The 22242-nt window shown below is 38.1% G+C and overlaps 1 protein-coding gene across 1 annotated transcript; it reads left to right on the forward strand.

The window, feature by feature from the left end:
* Positions 1 to 498: 498 nt before the first annotated feature.
* Meioc (meiosis specific with coiled-coil domain) lies at positions 499 to 18152 on the forward strand. The gene is made up of 8 exons (XM_041635611.1): positions 499 to 564; positions 849 to 983; positions 5493 to 5650; positions 8714 to 8818; positions 10885 to 12757; positions 13389 to 13523; positions 16855 to 17035; positions 17923 to 18152. The coding sequence occupies exons 1-8, from the start codon at positions 499 to 501 to the stop codon at positions 18150 to 18152; spliced, it is 2883 nt and encodes a 960-aa protein (XP_041491545.1).
* The last annotated feature ends 4090 nt before the right edge of the window (positions 18153 to 22242 follow it).

The following is a 22242-nucleotide window of genomic DNA, read 5'->3' on the forward strand; positions in this document are numbered from 1 at the left end:
TCTTCCTAGCACCGCTCCCAAGCCCCGTAGGCTCGCGCCTCCTCTCAGCCAATCAGCGGGCCGGTGCGCGTCCACTCCGGCCAATCCCGAACGAGCTTGCTTTGGGCGGGAAAAATCGCCGAAGCGGCTTGAGCAAGCCCTGAGCGAAGTCCGCTAACTGCTCCTTCTTCACCCTGGGGGGGGGGGGGGGGGGGGAACAGACCCCGGAGGCGGTCGCCCATTGGCTGGGCGGCGGGCCAATGAGGGGTGCGGGATGAGGGGCGCCGGGCCTCCTAGGCGTGAGCTGGGCGGGGCGCCGGCGGCCGGTGCCTAGTCGCGAGCCGCCGACAGCAATGTAACGGCTCCTCGCCCGTCGCACCCTCTCGGCCCCCCAGCCACAGAGCGGCTCCAGGCGGCGCCGAGGTGGGGTGCGGGCTGAGGGAGCTGGACCTCGACGTCCTCCCTCATCCCCGTCCCCTCCGGAGCTGGAGCTCGTCCAGGAGGAACCGGGGGGCCCTCATGGAGGTGAGCTCCGGAGACACCTGCCGGCCCCGTCACCCCCAAGGCCTGAGGGAGGGACCTGAGGTAACCGGCGGGGCTTCGAGGACGGCGCCCCGGGAGCGACGCTGAGGAGAGAGATGGCCGGTGGTGGGTGGGGAGGCGGGCCTCTCGGCGGCGACGCCTGACTAGCAATGGTGTTGAGGCGCTGTGGCCCCGCAGCGGCTGGCGCCTGTCAGAGCCGTCGAGGGGGCGGCCTCTGGGAGTTGGTGCGCAGCGGGGCGGAGGGACGAGGAGAGCCGGGGACCCCCTAGTCAGGGTCCCCTCAGGACCTGCGCGGCGGTGACCTTGCGTTTCCTTGTCCCGAGCAGCCGAAGGTGGCGTTCCGGGGAGGTGCGAACCGGTGCTGGAACCTCAGCGTGGACACCAGCAGTCGGCTGTCCGACGTGTTCAACAGCATGATGCTGACGGGCTCCACGTCCTTCTACGACTGCTACAAACCCCAGGTCCATGACCAGACCCGACGCCTGCCCGGTCCCTGCCGGTCCCTGCCCCTCCCTCCCGTCCCTTCCCTTTTCTTTTTTTTTTTTTTTCTTCGAGACAGGGTTTTTCTGTAGCTTTGGCGCCTGTCCTGGAACTAACTCTGTAGACCAGGCTGGTCTCGAACTCACAGAGATCCGCCTGCCTCTGCCTCCCGAGTGCTGGGATTAAAGGCGTGCGCCACTACCTCCCTCCCCTCCCTGTCCCACTTGTCGCTCCTTGCCCGTCCCTTCCCTTCTCCCCTCCCTTTCCTCCCCCTCCCTCTCCTCCCTGCCCCTCCGCTCCTTTCCCCCCCACACCCCCACCTCTCGTCGGTGCTTTAGCTCAAACCCAGGACCTGGTACATCCAAGCTACAACTCCAGTCCTGTATAGATTGAAAATAGTTGAACAGAATCAGAAAGCTGGGGAAAACTGGTTTTTTTTTAATATTTTAAAAATTACATTGATATTACACTATGTAGAACCCAAATTTTTAAAATTACATTTTTGGGGGAACGGGGGACGGAAACGTGCCATGGCGTACCTGTGGAGGTCAGAGGACTTTTCAGACTTCTCGCCTTCCATCTTGTGGGTCCCGGGCTTTGAACTCAGGTCCTCAGAAATAGCAGCAAATACTACAGCCCCCTCCCCAAAGCCATCTAACTGGTTAAGAGGAAAACATTTTAAATAGAGTTTGCATAATACACAGCTGGCTTTGGAAATAAGAGGATTTTTTCTTTAATTTTGAAAATTTTGTTATGTATGATAGCTTTTCCAACATGTATGTCAGCGCACCACCTTCGGAGACCAGAAGAGGGCGTCAGATCACCTGAAATGTATGCAGCCATTGGAAGAGCAGCCAGTGCTCTTACTACTGAGTCATCTTTTCAGCCCAAGAAAAGATTTTTCTTTTCCTTCCTTTCCTTTCCTTTCCTCTCCTCTCCTTTCTTTTCTTTTCCTTTCCTTTTTTTTTTGTTTTGTTTTAAATAAGAGCTCAAGTCCAGGACATGACACTTGCTATGTACTGTACATCAGAGCTACAAGTTTTGTCCCATATATGTTAAAAAAGCTCCACATGGAAACAGGGTTTTATTTTAAATTTTTTATTACATCTATATTGTCCTATATAGAACCCAAATATTTTAAATTAGATTTTGTGTGTGTGTGTGTGTGTGTGTGTGTGTGACAGAAACATACCGTAGCATACACATGGAGCTCAGAGGACTTTTTTTTTTTTTTTTTTTTTTTTGATTTTTCGAGACAGGGTTTCTCCGTAGCTTTTGGTTCCTGGCCTGGAACTAGCTCTTGTAGACCAGGCTGGCCTCGAACTCACAGAGATCCGCCTGCCTCTGCCTCCCAAGTGCTGGGATTAAAGGCGTGCGCCACCACCGCCCGGCTCAGAGGACATTTTATGTGTTTCGCCTGCATATATGTCTGTGTGAAACTGTTGGCTCCACTGGAACTTAAGTTATACACAGTTGTGAGCTGTGGAATCTATGGACTTGAACCTGGGTTCCTTGGATGAACAGCCAGTGCTCATAACTGTTGAGCCATCTCTCCAATCCCCTAAGAAAAGATTTTTCATTGGCTCGTTTCCATCCTGTTCTTAATATATCAGTAATGTAAGAAAATCCATGCTTATTTAGTAAGAAGATAATATTGTTTTATAGTAAGCTTTTATTGTAAGCACTTTTTTAGTTTTTAGTTTCAAACAATTAAAATGTAAAAATTTTATACCTTTAATTTTCTTTATTGTGTCTTTAATTACCTCACTGAAATGTGTTGTTTTGTTTTTTGTTTGTTTTGGCTTTCAAGACAGGGTTTCTCTTCTCTGTGTACCTTAGGTGCCTTGGAATAGGCTTTGTAGTCCAGACTGGCCTTAAACTCAGAGATCTGTCTCCCAAGTGCTGGGATTAAAGGCAGGCGCCACAAGTCCTGGCAAGACAGTTTTGTTAATGAGGCATAGAATAAATTCTTTTTTGTTCTGTTGCTGTTTAATGTGCATGAGTGTTTTCATCTGCATGTGTGTATGTGCACAACGTGCTTGCCTGTGGAGGTCAGATGAGGACTGCATCCCTGAAATTGGAGTTACAGAAGGTTGTGAGCCACCATGTGGATGCTGAGGGTTGAACTGGGTCCTCTCCAAGAGCATCAAGTACTCTTAACTGCGGAGACATCTCTCTTGGCCCCTGCAAGTTTTCTTTATTTTGTCTTTTTTTTTCCTCGAAGCTGAGGACTGAACCCAGGGCCTTGCTCATGCTCTACCACTGAGTTAAATCCCCAAACTCAAGTTCTCTTTATTTGAAAAATTTTAAGCAGGTCATCAATATTGATATACTTTCAGTTATGACAATACATAGGAATAATTTAATCTGAATTATAACTTACTATAATATATCCATTTGCAGGTTGAGAAATTGAAGCTCAGTAGCTTGATTTATGCCTTATGGATCTTTTTTTTCTCTCCTTCTTTTTTCTTTCTTTTTTTTAAAATCAATTTATTATGTATACTCATGCCAGAAGAGGGCACCAGATCTTATTACAGATGGTTGTGAGCCACCATGTGGTTGCTGGGAATTGAACTCAGGACTTCTGGAAGAATAGTCAGTGATCTTACCCTCTGAGCCCTTCTTTTTCTTTTTTAATATCGTCTCATAATTCAGACTGGCCTTTAACTCATCATGTAGCTGGATATGACAGTGCACTTTTGATCATCCTTTCTCTACTTCTCCAGAGGTGAGAGTATAGGTATGGCCACCATACCCAGGTTAAGTGATGCTGGCTTTAATTCATTTAATTATTTATATGAAGTATATAAGCAGTTAACATCCAAATATTTAAATATTACCAATCTTTTATAAATATTTTAACAAAAAAGAGCCCATATATTTCCCACTATATTATTTTAGTTGTTTTTATCAAAAAGTACTTACTTGGGCTGGGGCTATAGCTTAGTTGGTAGAGTGTTTGCCTAGCACACACAGAGCTCTGAGTGTGATACCTAGCGCTGCATAAACTGGGTATGGTGGTACAGACCTATGGTCCTCATGATGGAAAGGTGAGAATGAATGAGCAGACATTGAAGGTCATCTTCAGTTTTTGAGACAGAGTCTGATACTGACCAGGTTTGTCTTGAACTCATTATATAGTTTAGGCTAACCTTGAACTAATCCTCCTGCCTCCATCTCACAAGTGCTGGAGTGCAGATGAGTGCCATTACACCCAGCTGCTTGTATTTCCTTCTAATTGCAGTAATAGCTTTAAAATTTCCGAGAGACATATTTATCTTTTTATTATTTATTTTACAATATCTCTTGGTTCAAAATTCAAAAGTTGTGGAAAGGCCCTTGGTTAGGAGTTGGTGAGCTATTTTCTCGACTTAATTTCTTTGTTTTAAAATAGAGAAGCCAGGTGGGGCTGTGCCTGTAATCCCGGTGTTTGGGAATCAGAGACAGGAGGACTGCTGTGAGTTCAAGGCCAGCTTGGGCTATAAAGTGAGTTCCAAACCAGCCTGAGCTATAGAGTAAGACCCTATCTCAACAACAACAAAGAGATAGTATTCATTTCCTAAGTTGACTAACCAAAATAACGTATGTGGAATTTATATGAAAATTAGAGTTTTAAATAGTTGTGTTTTCCATTGAATAAATTTTGTAAAGCTCTGCATGGTGATGCGCTACTATAATACTAGATCTTGAGAGATGAAGGAAGGAAGATCAAAAATTTTAGGCCATTTTTGGTGAGTTCAAGGCCAGTTTGGACTACATGAGACCCTAGGAAAGTGAATTTTGTGTAATATTTACTTAAAATAATACTACTATCTATGCAAAGTCTTCTGTGTTTATAATATTAGATCTACAGCAATTATAGCTATCAATAGGTTGTTGCAAAGAGAAAGAAACCTAAAGGAATGATGTCTATTTCTATTTTCTAACTTAAAATACAATTTATATTAAAATTATTATTATATATGATGTGTACATGTGAGTATAAGTGCACACATTCTATGGCACACTTATAGAGGTCAGAGAACCATTGTGGGTTCCAGATATAGAACTCAGGTCAGCAGGTTTTCAAAGACAAGCATTTTTACCCTCTGAACCATATCACCTGCCAATCCCCTTGTTTCTAATATAAGGGAGCTATTAATGGAGACTTGATGTATCTTTAGTTTAACAAAAGCTCTATATCTGATCGATAACTTTTTGTACATAAAAGTTTATTGCAGCACAAACATGTTCATTTGTTTACATACTGACTGTAGTTGCTCAGCATCAGTGCGGTAGCGGAGTTGAGGCGTTTCAGTTGACTGTAATAGCCAGCAAAGGTTTATATCCCAGCTTTTGGCAGAGTTCCTGAGTAGCTAAGATAATTATGTTCTAGAGTTGAATGTTGTAATGCCGGCATTATTATGTTTTCTTATTATTTTCCTAATACTCTCTAATAAATGAAATTTTGATCTCTCTGATGTACAAAAATTTCTTTAAAATTTTAGAATGAAGACAATGTAGACCTAAGACAGACCTGCACTCCACTCTCTTCATCAACAGAGTACGCAAGCTCTATAGACTCCTCACTCTTCTACGCGCCGTGGTCTACTTACGGAGATGATATTAAACAACCTTCTAGTTCTCAGATCAGTGTAAAGAACAGGTAAATAGGAATAGTTTCCTCAGGCTAAATGGTTGGGTCTTTTTTAAAAGTATGATTTCACAACGATCAAAGTATATTGGATTTTTCTCTTTTCTATTTTAATATAGTGGGAATATAATTTTATCTTCATGAAAGTTTTAGGAAAGGTTAAACTAGGCAGTTATTTGTGTATAATTTTTAGTTAATGTTTTTAGACAGTGGTTCATTACTTATTTGTGGTCCTTCTGCCTTTACCTCTTGAGTGCTGGGATTGTGGTAATACATAGTCTCAAATTTCTTTAAAAAGATTTTTAGATTATTTTCTGTGTATAGGTGTTTTGTTTGCATGTATGTCTGTGTGCCATGTGTGTACCTGTTGCACACACAGACGGGGGTGTTGAATCCTCTGAACTGAAGTTATGGTTGCTTGTGAGTCACCATGTGGGTGCTGATAACTGAACCTGAGTCCTCTATAAGAGCAACAAGTGTTCTTCAGCACTGGCCCCAAAGCACAGGTTAAGTTCTTCTTTCTAAAGATAATATTTTTAATATTTAATAAATGTGTATGTGCACCCATGTATGGTATGTGTGCATGCACACACACTCATAGACGTCAGAGGACAGCTTGAGAGAGTTGGTTCTCTTCTTCTACCATGCAGGCCCCAGGGATGGAGCTCAGGTCATTAGGCTTTGTGGTAAGCACTTTTTCCCACTGAGCCATCTTGCCAATCCTAAATGTAATTAAACTTAAAATGTTTAGGGTTAGGGAACTGGAGAGATGGCTCAGTTGTTGCACTGGCTGCTCTTCCAGTGGTTCTGAGTTCAATTCCCAGCAACCATATGGCAGCTCAAACCATCTGTAATGGGGGCTGATGCTCTCTTCTGGAATGCAGGCATGCATGCAGATAAAGCACTTATAGTCATAAAATCCTTACATAAATACAAATTTTTAAATATTTAGATCTAATTTTTATCCAATTTTAAGTTTTCACTAATTTTCCTTATACAACAAGTATTGTTTTATGCAATATGAAACTTTTAAAGTATTTTCTATCCTGCAAACAATAAGAGCTTACTACATGCCAAATATTCATTTATTGGGGGAAAGTAGAACTAATACAGTAAATATTATTCTTGTCTTTTTAATCTTGCAAGTAATTAAGATAACAACAATAATATCATACTAGGGACTTTCAAGTGAAGATTAAAAAAGAGAGTGAGGCCATTCTTTAATCCTTGAACTCTGGGTTCAAGGACAGTCTGGTATTCATATATATATATATATATGATTTTATATATGTGTATATATATGATTATATATATGATTTTATATGTGTGTATATATATGATTATATATGTATATATATGATTTTATATATGTATGTGTGTATATACACATATAAGTGTGTATGTATGTATGGGCTAGAGAGATGTATCAGTCATTAAAGACTAGGTTCACAACAAAAAATATAAAAATATATAAAAATATATATACATAATATTACAGAAAGCTGTTAGAAGGATCAGCTTAGGAGTGATGTTTTACATTTAATTACATATGAGAGAGCTATTAATGGAGGTTTATGGATCTTCAGTTTAAGGAGGAAGCAGATATTTGTTGAATCCTACTAATTAAAAACATTGAAAAATTAAAACTATAGGTAATGAAATATTAGACTATATAATATACAGTTCTTCAAAAATAATTGAAGTTAATAGATAATAGATACCATTAAAAATTTGGGCCAAGTGTTGTGGCACAGTCCTTAAATCCCAGCACTTGGGAGGCAGAGATAGGCAGATTTCTGTGAGTTCAAGGCTAGCCTGGTCTACATAGTGAGCTCCAGAAAAGCCAGAGCCACAGTGATGTACATGTCAAAAGAGAGAGAGAGAGAGAGAGAGAGAGAGAGAGAGAGAGAAAATTCAAGCTTCTCAGAAATTTGTGTTAAGAAAAGTGAAACAAGGACAGGCTCCAAAGCCACAGAGAAACCCTGTCTTGAAAAACAAAAAATAAATAAATAAAATAAAAAAGAAAAGTGAAACATTATCTTGACCAATCTGTCTTTTCTTCCACAATGATAAATATTAATGGTTTGGCAAATATTAAATCAAAAATTTTCTAGATCTTATATACAAAGAAAATTTCATATTGAATCTTTATAAATTAACATTGTATATATAAATTAATACTGTATAGTGGAAAAAAGTATTGGAGTTGATGGCACCAGTGTTTGTTCAGTTTGTAAGTCACATACTCTTGTAATATAATTTTAATACTTCAAATGATTATCCATTCAACAGATAACTAGATGGTTACTAATGTTTACCTTTCTCAATTAAATATTTTAGTGTTAGTCAAATATATTTTTAATTCTAAAATATCCCACCTATCTCTTGTTGGTTCAGGCAGGTTACCTAAGCTGGCCTCAAACAACAGTTTTTGTTGTTTTCTTTCTGAGACCCTGTCTCTACATAATCCTGGCTGTCTTGGAATTACTATGTAGACCAGACTGGGCTTGAAGTCATAGATATCTGCCTGCCTCCACCCCCAGAGTGCTGGCATTGAAGCAGTGTGCCACTAGCTCATCTTTATTTAGTTTTCAAGTAACAAAAAAACTGAACAGGTTTAGAATGATGTATAATTGAACTAGGCATGCTTTCAGGTGTGGTACTAAGCATTTTTTTTTAACACGCTAAGTCAGAAATTTGTGTCTTGGTCACTTTAAATTAATAGCATATGTTATAGAGAAATGAAAAATAAACATGTAAACTAGACATAGGATTTGAAATGGAGAAATATTTATGTATACTAGATAATATACTTAACTTAGAAAATGTTCTTGTCTTTTCCTTGTTTGAAATTATGTATAGAGTCATTTTAAATATCTTAGAGGAAAGATGATAAGAGGGATGGGAATGTATGTAGCTCAGCATTAGAATACTTGTCTAGCATGAATGAGGTCCTGGTTTGATCTTTAGCACCATGAAAGAAAAATGAATAAAAAAGAAAAAGAATGGAATATGTATGGAAGGAGAAATTGATTTTAATAAATAAGATAGTTTATATATGATATTCATTTTTAGGATTCAGACCGAAAGAAATGACTATGGCAGTGAAACAGACTTATATGGACTTGTGTCTAACATTTTGGAAGAACAGGATAAGTCACAGCCATATTTTGCTGAAGGGTTAGTATATAAGCTTTATAGTGTATAATGGACCTTTTCATTGACATATGCTAGGTTACCTTCTTGTTTAACATTTATTTTTATTTAACAGTGGATCATAGAATAGTAGGTATTTTAAAGTATTTGTTCCTAGGAACCTTGATTTTGCTGGAGAACTTTCCATACAACTGAAATTCAGTCTAATACTTTATTTGCTTAAGAACGTTGATTTGAAAAAATACTCTTGCATAATTCATAGTTATTTTCCTTGAGTTCATGAGCTAAAGTTTGGCTTCAGAACATAAGTTCCAAGAAGCTCTAAACTTAGACCTTGAAGGATAAAACTCAGTGCAGAAATACATACAGATTTTATTCATGCAGTAGAGGTTTTAAAATGTTTTGTTTTAAATGGGTGTGAAATCCATAGTACCCAAGTGCCCTATTAATAAATAAGAAAATATGTCATACACATGTAACCAGTTGAAATACTTAGGTTCAAAAATATTTTAAGCAAAACACATCTTTTTTCATTAAAAATTTAAAAACACACTTTTGAATTATATAATAATCTATTCAAAGGAAATACTTACTATCTGCTTAGTTTAAACAATTCATGTAAGACCCTAAAGTCCACCTCAGACCTTGGTTAATGACTTTTGGAAAAGTGTGGTGAAGATATTAAAATTAAAATCCATATACTCATGCACTGCTTAATGATGGTGACAGGTTCCAAGAAATGCATCATTAAACTATTTCACTGGAACAACCCTTACCCAAAGCTAAATGGTATAGGCCAACCATTCAGTATAGCTTCTTGATATAGCCAAAAGACACAGCAACTGTGAAGTGGTCTGAGTGGGGGCACATGCCTGTAATTGCAGTTTGGGCTGAAGCAGTACAGTTCAGAGTAGGAGGCCATTCTGGGCTACATAGAGGGTTTAAGTATTTGAAGTTGACTTGGCTGTATAACAAGACACTGTCTACAAATATACAAACAAAAGTCAAAGAGAGATGAGAGATGGTGTAACCATAAAATACATAGGGCTGCTGCTTGTGTAATGACCATTTTTACAGTTAATTTTTTTTAAATAAAAGACAATAAAAATATAGAGGGGCTGGAAAGATGCCACAGTGGTTAAGAGTACTTGCTGTTCTTCCAACAAATCTAAGTTCATTCTTCAGCACCCATGTGAGATGGTTCATGACCTTTGTATCTCCAGCTTTAGAGGATTTAATGCCTTTGGCCTCTGAGGAAACAACACATATGGACATACCCACATGCAGATACATACACATAAACATAATTAAAAATAACAAAAACAAATCTGAAAAATTTAAATATACTACAGTAAGTGCATAAACTAGTAACATAGTCATTATCATCACCTAATATTATATATTACACATAGCTGTGTCCTATACTATTAGACAACTGGCAGTGCAGTAAGCTTGTTTACACCAGCATCACAGACATAAGTAATGACTTGTACTATGCCACTATGTTCTGTTACTACTTCACATTTATTTGACACACACAACTTTTTTTTAGAGATTTATTTATTATGAATACAATGTCTGTGTTTATTCCTGCAAGCCAGAAGATGGCACAAGATCTCATTATAAATGGTTGTGAGCCACCATGTGGTTACTGGGAAGAACTGCCAGTGCTCTTAATTTCTAAGCCATCTCTCCAGCCCCTGGCACACAACTCTTAGAGCAGATAGCACATTCCATATGATTGACTTGTTTGGAAGCAGTGATGGTTTATAAGAAAAGGTGGGGGGGTGCTGGAGAGATGGCTCAGAGGTTAAGAGCACTGCTTGCTCTTCCAGAGGTTCTGAGTTCAATTCCCAGCAACCACATGGTGGCTCACAACCATCTGTATGAGATCTGTTACCCTCTTCTGACCTGCAGGCATCCATGCAGACAGAACACTGTATACATAATAAGTCTTTAAAAAGATTGGTGGTGTCGGGTAAGAGAAATGATTTTTGTTTTGTTTTGTTTTTTGAATCTTCCCTAATGTTTCCAGAGGAAATAAAATCTCTAAGACTTAAATTGTAATTAAATGTGTTTACTTGTTCTAGGACCTGCTCCTCCAATTTAAAGTCAGTTTGGCCAATGAACACAAGCAGATTTGTAGATCACCATGACCTCTTAACAGAAACCAAAAGGCCAATAGATACGACTATCTCTCAACAAGCTTTTTATAGTGGTGAATCTGTGTCAGCAGTGGAAAAGCAATACTTGCATAATAATAATCTCACACCACAACAAAAAATAGATGAACTTTATCATGGATATACCGGTTTAGACCTTGAAGAACAATGGTTGTACCTCTCAAGAAGTGATCATTCTAATTGTTACAATATTCAGACAAATGATACAGTTAAGGCAACTTTTCAAGAATATCCATTTATCAAAAACTGTTTTACACCACAAACAGGTCTGTCTGATATCATGAAAGAATCAGGAATTGATACTTACTCTTATGGAAGAGAGAAAATATGTACTAAAGGTCTTGAAACACCATTACAACATAAAAGGGCAGAGATATTTCTTTCCCAATTCAATAGATATAATGAAAATGCTGATTATTGTAGATACCCAGAATATGCTCATCCTAATAAGGCAAAGCTTAACAAATGTTCAAATTTTAGTGTTCAAGATGGTAAAAAATTAGCCAATGGTACACCTGAAACACCAACTGTGGAAGCAGATGCCTATACAAAGTTATTTCAAGTTAAACCAGCAAATCAGAAAAAAATGGAGGAGACAATACCTGACCAACAGAATTTTGCATTTCCGAAAACAACACCACATCTGACAGAAAAACAGTTTGCAAAGGAAGCAGCATTCACTGCTGATTTTGGCTTAAAATCAGAATATGGACTAAAGCCTCACACAGCTTGTCCAGCTAATAATGATTTTGCTAATGTCACTGAAAAACAACAGTTTGCTAAGCCTGATCCTCTAAACTCTGAATATTTTAAATCAGTGAATTTATTCTCGAATTCAGCAACATCTTCAGGGGGTATCAGCTTAAACAGACCAACTTGGATGAATGTTCAAACAAAAAATAACCTTCCTATTCCTTATCGAAATCAAGGTAACTTGATGAAATTAAATAGTCATTTAAGTGCAGCTTCAAAAGGTTCTAGCCATTCTTCAGATTTTCCCCAACTATCATCTACAAATTTAACCTCAAATAGCAATTTATTTCAGAAGTATTGCCAAGAAAACCCTTCAGCATTTTCTAGTTTTGATTTTAGTTACAATGGTGCAGAAAGAATTCAATCTGTGAATCACATGGAAGGACTAACAAAAACTGGAGAAGACAATCTCTTTGAATCGGTTACAGAGAAAAAAATAAAGCAGCCAAATGGATTTTGTGATAGCTATTCAGCTTCACAGTACGGGATAATAGAAAATGTAAACAAACATAATTTTCAAGCCAAGCCCCAAAGTGGACATTATGATCCTGAAGACATCCCAAAGCATTTTGATGGGTTACCACAAAATGCATATCAAGATCTGTTAGAGTCACAGGGTCATTTTAATAGCCACAGACAAGGAAGTGGAGACAGCAATATAAATAGCCGTGTGAATCGCACACAGGCCTCATGCTTTTCTAATAATTATATGATGGGAGATTTACGACATAATCAGGGGTTTCAACAACTTGGTTCAAATGGGTTTCCCCTAAGATCTACCCACCCATTTGGCCACTCAGTTGTTCCACTGTTGGATTCCTATGATTTGTTTTCTTATGATGACTTAAGCCATTTATATCCTTATTTTAATGATATGATGTATGGTGATAATTCCTTTTCTGGTTTTGTGCCAACGTTTGGATTTCAAAGACCAATTAAAACCCGCAGTGGACCAGCTAGTGAACTTCATATTCGTCTAGAAGAGTGCTATGAACAATGGAGAGCATTGGAAAAAGAGAGGAAAAAGGTAACAGAACTATTCATGTAGAAGTAACAGGGCGTTCCATCTGCTTGTCTTTGTTTACCCCAGTGTGGTCTTTATTTCTAAGCTGAATTCTGTGATATATTTAAATTTTATCATTGATGTAAGGACTTAGCTAGGTCATTTAAAGATTGAAAGATCTTTTTTGAATTGTTTTGAAACAATCGTTATCTGAACTCTTAAAATTTTCTATGAAGTAGATTTGCTTTTTTAAAGTATTAAATTGTTGGAGAATATTAAAATGTATATAAGTATGAGAAAAATATTATGGTATTGTGGTTTATATTTGGGTTTATCTTTTTTTGTTGTTTTATTTTTTTGAGACAGGGTTTCTCTGTGTAGCCCTGGTTGTCCTGGAACTCGCTCTGTAGACCAGGCTGGCCTCAAACATAGAGATCCTCCCTGCTTCTTCCTGTCAGGTGCTGGGATTAAAGGTGTGTGCCACCACTTCCCAGCTCAGTTTATCATTTTCTAAGTTAGCATATGAATGTTGTTTATAATAGTTGTGTTTTGATACCAAAACAATTTTATTTAAAGGGAAAATTGTTCTGTTTCTTAGAGCTGTGAAAGATATTATCCACTTTTTAAAATCTAGTATCTAAAAATTATTTTACAGACTGAATTAGCCCTTGCCAAGAATTATCCAGGAAAAAAAGTATCCAGTACTAATAATACTCCAATTCCAAGATTGACTTCCAACCCATCTAGAGTTGATCGCTTAATTGTGGATGAACTTCGAGAACAAGCCAGAGTAAGCTGTAAAAACGTTCAATAATGGTCTTTTTTAAATTACTTGATAAAAATTTAAAGGAATTTAGCAAGTTAGAGTTGTGAAGGATTTTATTATGTTTACAGCCAGGTGTGATGGCATACATATGAAATCTCTGCATTTGGGAGGTGGAAGCAGGAGGACAAAGAGTTTAAGGCCAGCCTCAGTTATATTAATGAGTCTGAGAACAACCTGGGCTCAAGACAAATGAAAAACACAGTAAAATCCCTTATATATAGCTGAAAAAAATTCTTGTGTCTGTGTGTGTGTGTGTGTGTGTGTGTGTATGGATATTGAGGTCATAGGTCAACACTGGGTGTCTTCCTCAATTGCTTTCCACCTCAATTTTTTGAGTCACTAAACCTGGAGCTCAGATTTATCTAGGCTAGTTCTGTGGTGTTATTTTATTTGTGCTATAACAAAGCTTGCCTGAGGATCAGAGTGTGGAGCAAGCCACTAGTTAGCCATAGAAACCAGGCACTCGGGAAGAAGAGGTAAATGGATCTCTGGTGAGTTCAAGATCACCCTGGGCTACACTAGATTGATCCAGTCTCAAAGAGAAACAGAGCCGGATGGTGAGGTCTCATACCTTTAATGCCAGTACTTGGGAATCGCAGGTCTTTAATCCCAACACTTGGGAGGTGGAGCCAGGAAGGGATTTGGCTGGCCAGAGAGAGGAATATAAGGCAGGAGGAGACAGGAGCTCAAGGCATTCGGTCTGAGAACTTGTAGAGACAGAATACACCATTCAGTCTGAGGATTTCGTAGAGCTAAGAGCTAGTGGCTGGCTGCTTTGCTTCTCTGATCTTTCAGCTTTCATCCCCTAATATCTGACTCGAGGTTTTTATTATTAAGACCAGTTAGGATTCAAGTTACATTAGTTTACTAGCAAAACTTAGGTACTCTCTTGTCTCCACTTCCTCAGCACAGTGGTACACACCACTGTGTTTGGCTTTAAAAAAAATTAAAAAAATAAAAATAAAAAGCAGGAGTGCTGGGGTTCTGAACTCAGGTTCTCATGCCTGCTCAGCTAGCACTTCACTGACTGAGCCACCTCCCCAACACAACTCAAATACATCCATCTTTGGTTCTATAACTATGATGAATATTAGGGAAAGGCAAGAATAGTTCTATTTAGTCTTTTAATTTGTAATAATTTAATAAGTAATTTGAGTGGGCTAGAGATAGCTGTCCATCAGTGTCAAATACTTATCCCTAACGTGTGAAGTCTTGAGTTTCATCCTCAGCACCATAACATAATATTTTAGCAATTTAAAGAATCCTACTTCAGCTGGGCGGTGGTAGTGCAAGCCTTTAATCCCAGCACTCGGGAGGCAGAAACAGGCAGATCTCTACAAGAGCTAGTTCCAGGACAGCTAGGACTGTTGGATAGACAAACCCTGTCCTGAAAAAATAAAAAATAAAAATTTTAAAAAAGAATCCCACTTCAAACCCATCTTGGCAAATAATCCCCAAAAGAAAGAATAGTTTTAAAGTCCAACACTTTAAAGTGCTTTAAAAGCATGAAAGATGGCTCTGTGTAAAGGTGCTTAATGCCAAGGGTAACGACCTAAATTTGATCTCTAGAACTCACATGGTGGGTGGAAGAAGAGAACCAACTCCTATAGGTTATCACCTGAATTTTAACATAATGGGGTCATGCATATGTATATCCACATACATACATAGAAAAATGTGTAGGAGCTGGAGAGGTGATTCACTGGTTAAGAGCATGTGTTGCTCTTGCAGAAGACTCAAGTTCAGTTCACAGCACCCTCATCAGGCAGCACATCCATCAATTCCAGCAACAGGGAATCCAGTCCCCTTTTCTGACCTCCAAGGGCACCTGCATTCACATGCACATCACCCCATATACATGCATGCATACACACACACACACACACACAAACACACACACACACACATACACAAACAGATCTTTAAAAAATGTTTAAAAAATTAAAATTATGACATTTCCATAATACATTTTACTGTACATTGCTCATTATCTGCCCCATTACCTTCTTTGCCCACTTTTCCCTTTAAGTAATTTCTTAAATCCAGATTCCACATGATTAAAACAAATGTGTCTTTCTTACCTCCATTACCCTCTTGTCCCTTCCCTATTTAGAAACATAAATTTTAGTTCACTGGAGTTTTTGCATACTTTTTTTCCTTTTATCTATTTATCCCTCAAGGATCTAACTGGTGTATAATAGAAGGAAAATATTTAAGACTGGGAACAGACTTGTTAATTAGTTCCCAATGATAATTATTCTACTTACTTGATATTCACATGTTGATTAATCAAAAAGTTCTTTAATTTACATTGTTTAAGTTTTGAAACATGCTAGGCATATTAAACATATAAATTAATTTAATATACCCAGTGACATTTTAGTTTTGCACATGCATGAGAGTGTGGTTTACATGCATATACATGCATATATATGTGTGTACATATGTATGTATGTATTTTACATCTGTGGGCCCACATGTGGGGGTTAATATGTATGTGTGTGCAAGGACCTGTAGAGGCCAGAGGTTGGTATTGAATATCTTTCTTATTCGCTCTCCACCGTATATGTTGAAGCAGGGTCTCTCACTTGAACCCACAGCTCACCAGTTTGGCTAATCTAGCTAGCCAGTTTGCCCAGGGGATCTTGTCTCTGTCTGTGGAGTGCTGGTATTATAGGCAGGCTGCCAAGATTTACATATGAGTGCAGGGGATCTGAACTCTGGTTTTTGAACTTGTACAGCAAGCACTTTAACAATCCATCTCCCTGGTGTCATCTTTATGTTTTGTGGGGTGTTTTGTTGTTGTTGTTGTGTGGTCTGTGTCTCCCCTGCTCCAAACAGGGTTTCTCCGGATAGCCCTGGTTGTCCTTGAACTTGCTTTGTAAACTAGGCTGGCCTTGAATTTACAGAGATCTGCCTGCCTGTCTCCCAGGTGCTGGGATGAAGGTGCGTGTCATCACGCCCAGCTGTAGTTGTCCCTTTAACTCAAATTCTCCTTTAGGTGGTTCTTACTAACAGCGCTCTATTAATAGACTTGCCAAAAACAATATCAGATCTTATCTTTGCACAGTCAGTGAAATGACTGTGTTTAATATTTATTTTTCATTATTGTTTGTTCTCAGTAATCAACTTCAACTTTTAAAACTAACATACACAAGCTAATTTCTTTCCCCTAGCATAGTGTTAGGACAGAGTAAGCATCCGTTTATTTTCTGAACGATTATTGTTGCTTTCATCTCTACTATCTTTCATTAAAGACTTGTTTGCCTTATCAAAGTTTAAATGTTTCCTTCAGGTTGTGACTTTACTAGGCAAAATGGAACGTCTTCGAAGCTCTCCCCTTCATGCTAATATCTCTACTGCACTGGATAGACACTTGGAGTCAATTCACATTGTACAGTCACGAAGAAAGGATGAAATTGTTAATGCTTCAAATCGACAAAGACAAGGAGTGCCTAGGTGCCAAGATGACAGAGGTACAAATGACTTGGGGTTTGTTTAATTTTATTTATTTTTATTTTATGTATGACTGCTCTGGAAGGGCAACCAGTGCTCTTAACTGCTGAGCCCCATCTCTCTAGCTCCAGAGGTACAAATGTTAATGCACTCTTTTGATAAAGCAGTGTAATAATTTGAATATTAATAAAGTCATACTTGAAATTAAAAGATTGGATACCTGCATGCCAGAAGAGGGCACCATATCTCTTATAGATGGTTGTGAACCATCATGTGGTTGCTGGGAATTGAACTCAGGACCTCTGGAGGATCAGTCAGTGCTGTTAACCTCTGAGCCATCTACCCAGCCCAAAAGATTGGATTTCTAAAATTAATATTCATTTAAAGAACAAATTAGCAAATGATCACATTATTTATTCCCAAAGTACTTTGTTCTCTTTTGTTAATTTTATACACTTAATTATACCTGTCTTACAATACAGTCTCTTTTACCAAAGCATAGTTATTGCTATACAGATAAAAGAAAGTAACAACACTTTTAAGTATTTTAAAAAACAAAGTACTTCATTAGCTTAGCCATCACTATTTTTGTAAAAAAAAAAAAAGTTTGGTCATTTAGTAGCAACAGCACTGAGTGACTTAAGATGTAAGGGGTAGGGGCTGGAGAGATGGCTCAGAGGTTAAGAGCACTGACTGCTCTTCCAAAGGTCCTGAGTTCAATTCCCAGCAACCACATGGTGGCTCACAACCATCCGTAATGAGGTCTGGTGCCCTCTGCTGGCCTGCAGGCATACACACAGACAGAATACTGTATGAATAATAAATAAATACTAAAAAAAAATTTAAAAAAAAAAGATGTAAGGGGTATTAAAGTGAATAATAAAAAATAACCTTATTTATTTTACAGATGTTTTTGCTCTCGCTACAGCAATTAAAGAGATGTGTGTAGCTACCCGGAAAGCACGCACTACCCTGTGGTGTGCACTACAGATGACCTTGCCAAAAACAGCAAGTACATCGGGCCAAGCCGACATGGAAAAGGCCTTCCAAGATCTAGTAAACTGTGAAGATAAAGTCCATGAAAGCATAAATAGTAGCAATCCAATGAACCAGAGAGGTGAAACAAATAAACATTAAGGAAATGCCAGCAGAAGGAAGAGTTAAAAAGCTGATAAGTAAATGTATCAAGATGTGCTAAAATTTTTAATGAACTTGTCAAACTTTCAGTACATTAATTTTCTTTCAGATTTAAAGTTAATACTTCAATGAAGTCTAACTTCTATTTAAAAAATCTGCTTGGAATGAATCAGATAGTTTAAAGTGAACTCAAAGGCAAAGTTGATTACTCCAGTTCTGAGTAGTCAAAGATAGCAAGTTTATTTAATTAACTATCCTCTTACAGCCAAAAATTGCTTAAATCCATTCTTCAGTGCAGGTAAATGCAAATGTGAAATTCTTCTAGGAGATAAGTTTCATTTAGTTCTGCCTCAGTAAGTATAATTCCAAATAATGAGTCTAAGTGACTGTAACCCAATTATGGCTACAGTTTAGTAACCAAGACAAGTTTTGATTGTGATTTAAAGTATTTTCCTTATGAAACTGGATAATACCTAGGAAACAAGGGAAACAAGGATAAACCCAATATTCATGTAAAATTTAATATTTAAAATACTACCATATTTATAAATTTGAAATCTTAGTGCCTAAGTATATGGAGGGAAATGCATCTGATTCTCCTAGATTAGTGATAAAAGTGCCAGTGTGAAAACCATGCAAGTTACTGAATATAAAACCTGTTCAAATCATTAGTGTATATTCTTTAAATTTTAATTATACTATCAATTATTAAATATTTCCAATTTCAAATTATTTAATTGAATCAAAATAAAACATTCCTTTATATCTGGATCTTTTAGACTCGATGCCTAGTAACTAAAATAATGACTCTTGTTTTAATACCCTTAGTTTGCTGTCTTTGATGAGGGTATCACGAAGTTCTAAAATGTATTTTTTAGGTTAATCTTTAACTAGTTTAGTTTTGCCAATTAGTTAGTGTATATTTTGTGTAGTTATGTTCATTTGTTTGCTTCTGTATTTTTTAAAAAGAACACTTGAAAGCTTGGCTTTTTCTGTTTATCATCACTTAATATCTTTGTATTAGAACCCGAATAATTTATTCATTAATATGAAATGTTGATATTATGTGACTCAGAAGATCTTGGGTTTTAAAGTTTCTAGCATGAGTTAAACTATAATATAATGTACTGATGAAATTTAATTGAAATATCCTTGACTAGAAACACTGATGTTTTTAATGTTAGTGTTTTTTCTTAGCTTTAGAAATCCTGGTATATATATAAAAAGAAAGAGTGTAATCACACCAAATAAATTTTCTTTAGATGATGTTCGGAAGAAACTGATTGAGAATGCAGGAGTAACTGTTGGGAGAAACATTTTGATCACTGATATGCTTAGAACTACCAAATGAATTACACTGAGGGTAGTGAAATAAACTAGACCACTCCACCACAGTCACTGCATAGAAAGTGGTTAAGGTTGACATAACACATGTTGAATGTTATGAAAACAAATATTGTACTGAATTTAGTCTCTCAGGAAAAAATAAATTACTTTGTTGAAAATATTTGGTTTCATTTTTACATTTGTGTTAATTTCTAATGTATCATCTGAAAAATCACATGAATTTCATTTAGCTGATAAGAGCCATTCTGGTTGGCTGGGCGGTGGTGACGCACGCCTTTAATCCCAGCACTCGGAAGGCAGAAGCAGGTGGATCTCTGTGAGTTCGAGGCCAGCCTGGTCTATAAAAGCAAGTTCCAGGACAGGCACCAAAACTACAGAGAAACTGTCTCGAAAAAAAAAAAAAAGCCATTCTGGTTTAAATTTTATTCTTAACACATAAGAATATTGGTAGGTGATTGTGATTCAGATAAGATTCCACCTGACCTCTTTCAAAGATGAAACTTACTTTGCCTTGCTGAATTAAAAAAACAAAACAAAACAAAAAAAAACAAAAACCTCTGAAATACCGGTCTGTTAAGGAAAACCAAACCCTGGGCTGGGGATGAAGTTCAAATGGATGGATGCTTACAGAGTATGCAGGAGACTGATCCTGGGTTGCTCCTGGGCACTATATAAAACATGTGTGGTGCATGCCTGTAATCCAGCATTAGTGGGGTGAGGGCAGGAGGACCAGACAGTCAAAGCTATCATCAGTGACAAAATTTTTAAGGCTAGATTTAGCACTTGCGAGAGTTGGGAGGTCAAGGTAGGAGAATCAGAAGTTAAAGACCAGCCTCAGCTAAATAACAAAAGTCAGTGGGGCTGTCCTGTCACAGATTTCTGAAAGTTTGCTTTAGTGGCATTTTCTATAGTATAGATCAGTCGTCCAAAAAGTATTTGTTTGTTTGTTTGTTTGTTTATTTATTTATTTTTTCGAGACAGGGCTTCTCTGTGGCTTTGGAGCCTGTCCTGGAACTAGCTCTGTAGACCAGGCTGGCGTTGACCTCATAGCCTGCCTCCACCTCCCTCAGAGCAGTGATTAAAGGCATGCACCACCATTGCCTGGCTAAATTACATTCCTTAACAATAGCAAATTTAGTGTTATGAAATAGCAATGAAAATAGTTTATGGTTGAGGGTCAGTCAGCACAACATGAGGAACTGCGTTAGACAGTTGCAGCATTACAAAGGTGAGAACCACTGGTAAAGATGACTCTTTCCCTCTGGTTTCCTAGCTGTCCTGGAACCTGCTGTTCCTGCCTCCCCAGAGCTTGTATTACAGGCGTGCTCCACTACACCCTGCTAGATGGTTCTTACATATTTCTAAATTGCAGCTTAAAAAGTATTTAAAATTATCACACAAAATCTGCAGTGAAACTGGTAAAGGTGATATTGATATTCTCTAATTCAAAGAAATTAAGTTTTTCTTTTAAAATTTGTGTGTACATGCACACACATATGACAACAGTGGATGTTAGATCAGAAGACAACTTTGTGTCCGGATGTGGGTCCTAGAGATTGAACTCATATCAGAATTGGAACACATGCCTTTATCCACTCAACTGACCTAGCCCATGTTTTTATTTTGCTTTGTTTTTCTTTAAAAGATTTACTTATGTCTGTGTGTTAGTAAGCACATATAAACACATAGAATAAAATATTTTTTAATTAGATGGAGATATCAAGGAAGACATGACACACAATTTATATGAAGTTATTTGAAAATTACCTTGGTGGTGCACGCTTTTAATCCCAGCACATGGGAGGCAGAGGCAAACGGATCTCTGCGTTCAGGGTCAGCCTGGTCTACAGAAAGAGTTCCAGGACAGGCTCCAAAGCTACACAGAGAAACCCGGTCTCAAAAAACAAAAACAACAAAAGAGAAAATTAATCATTCTATCAGTACCCTTTCCATTTAAATAAGTGGTTATAGAAAAGTTTTGGAGGAAATACTATGATTAAAATCCCACCGAGGGCCAGAGAGATGGCTCAGCAGTTAAGAGCACTCTTCAAAGGATTTAGAGGATTTAGTTCCAGGTTTGATTCCCGGCACTCACAAAGTGACTCACAGCCACCTGCACTTCCAGTCCCAGGGGATCCCATGCCCTCTTCTGGCCTCCAATAACACTGCACATACTCATGAAGGCAAAACACCCATATACATATGAATAAAAATTTGATTTTTAGCTGTGTTGTGGTGGTGCATACCTTTAACACCAGCACTTGGGAAGCAGGTGGATCTCTGAGTTCGAGGCCAGCCTGGTCTATAGAGCTAGGACAGTTAAGGCTACACAAAGAAACCCTGTCTCAAAACAAAAAACTAGCAAGTTGAAATAAATATCCTTAAGGGATGGATATAATCTTGATTCCTTCAGAAGCCAAAATCAAGGTTAGAAGGAAACCCCAAATAAGGATTACTAAATTAAAACAGGTTCTTTCCCATACTCTTCAGAGCTGTGGCTCACTGCTACCACATAAAGGATGAAGACCAGTAATACCTCAGAGGACTTCAAAGCCAATTTACTCAAGCTCCAAAAAACATGATAATCCTCTGAGCTAATCTTTACTTCACCGGAAACTTGCAAACAAATTTAAGGAAGAAGACGTTTCACTTGCAGAGTGTCTACAGAGCTGACCAGACCAAGACCATTCCCAAGGAACCAACCACACACACCTTCCCACCAGCTGCTGGCAAAAACAAGGCA

The sequence above is a fragment of the Microtus oregoni genome, unplaced genomic scaffold (genome assembly GCF_018167655.1).
Source record: "Microtus oregoni isolate MIOR12 unplaced genomic scaffold, Mior012 000048F_ref0000485, whole genome shotgun sequence".
NCBI lineage: Eukaryota > Metazoa > Chordata > Mammalia > Rodentia > Cricetidae > Microtus > Microtus oregoni.

Coding starts and splice junctions, on each gene's coding strand:
- Meioc (XM_041635611.1), top strand. CDS start 499: ATGGAGGTGAGCTCCGGAGACACCTGCCGGCCCCGTCACCCCCAAGGC. Junction 8,819..10,884: donor CAGCCATATTTTGCTGAAGG/GTTAGTATATAA, acceptor TACTTGTTCTAG/GACCTGCTCCTCCAATTTAA. Junction 17,036..17,922: donor TAGGTGCCAAGATGACAGAG/GTACAAATGACT, acceptor TTTATTTTACAG/ATGTTTTTGCTCTCGCTACA.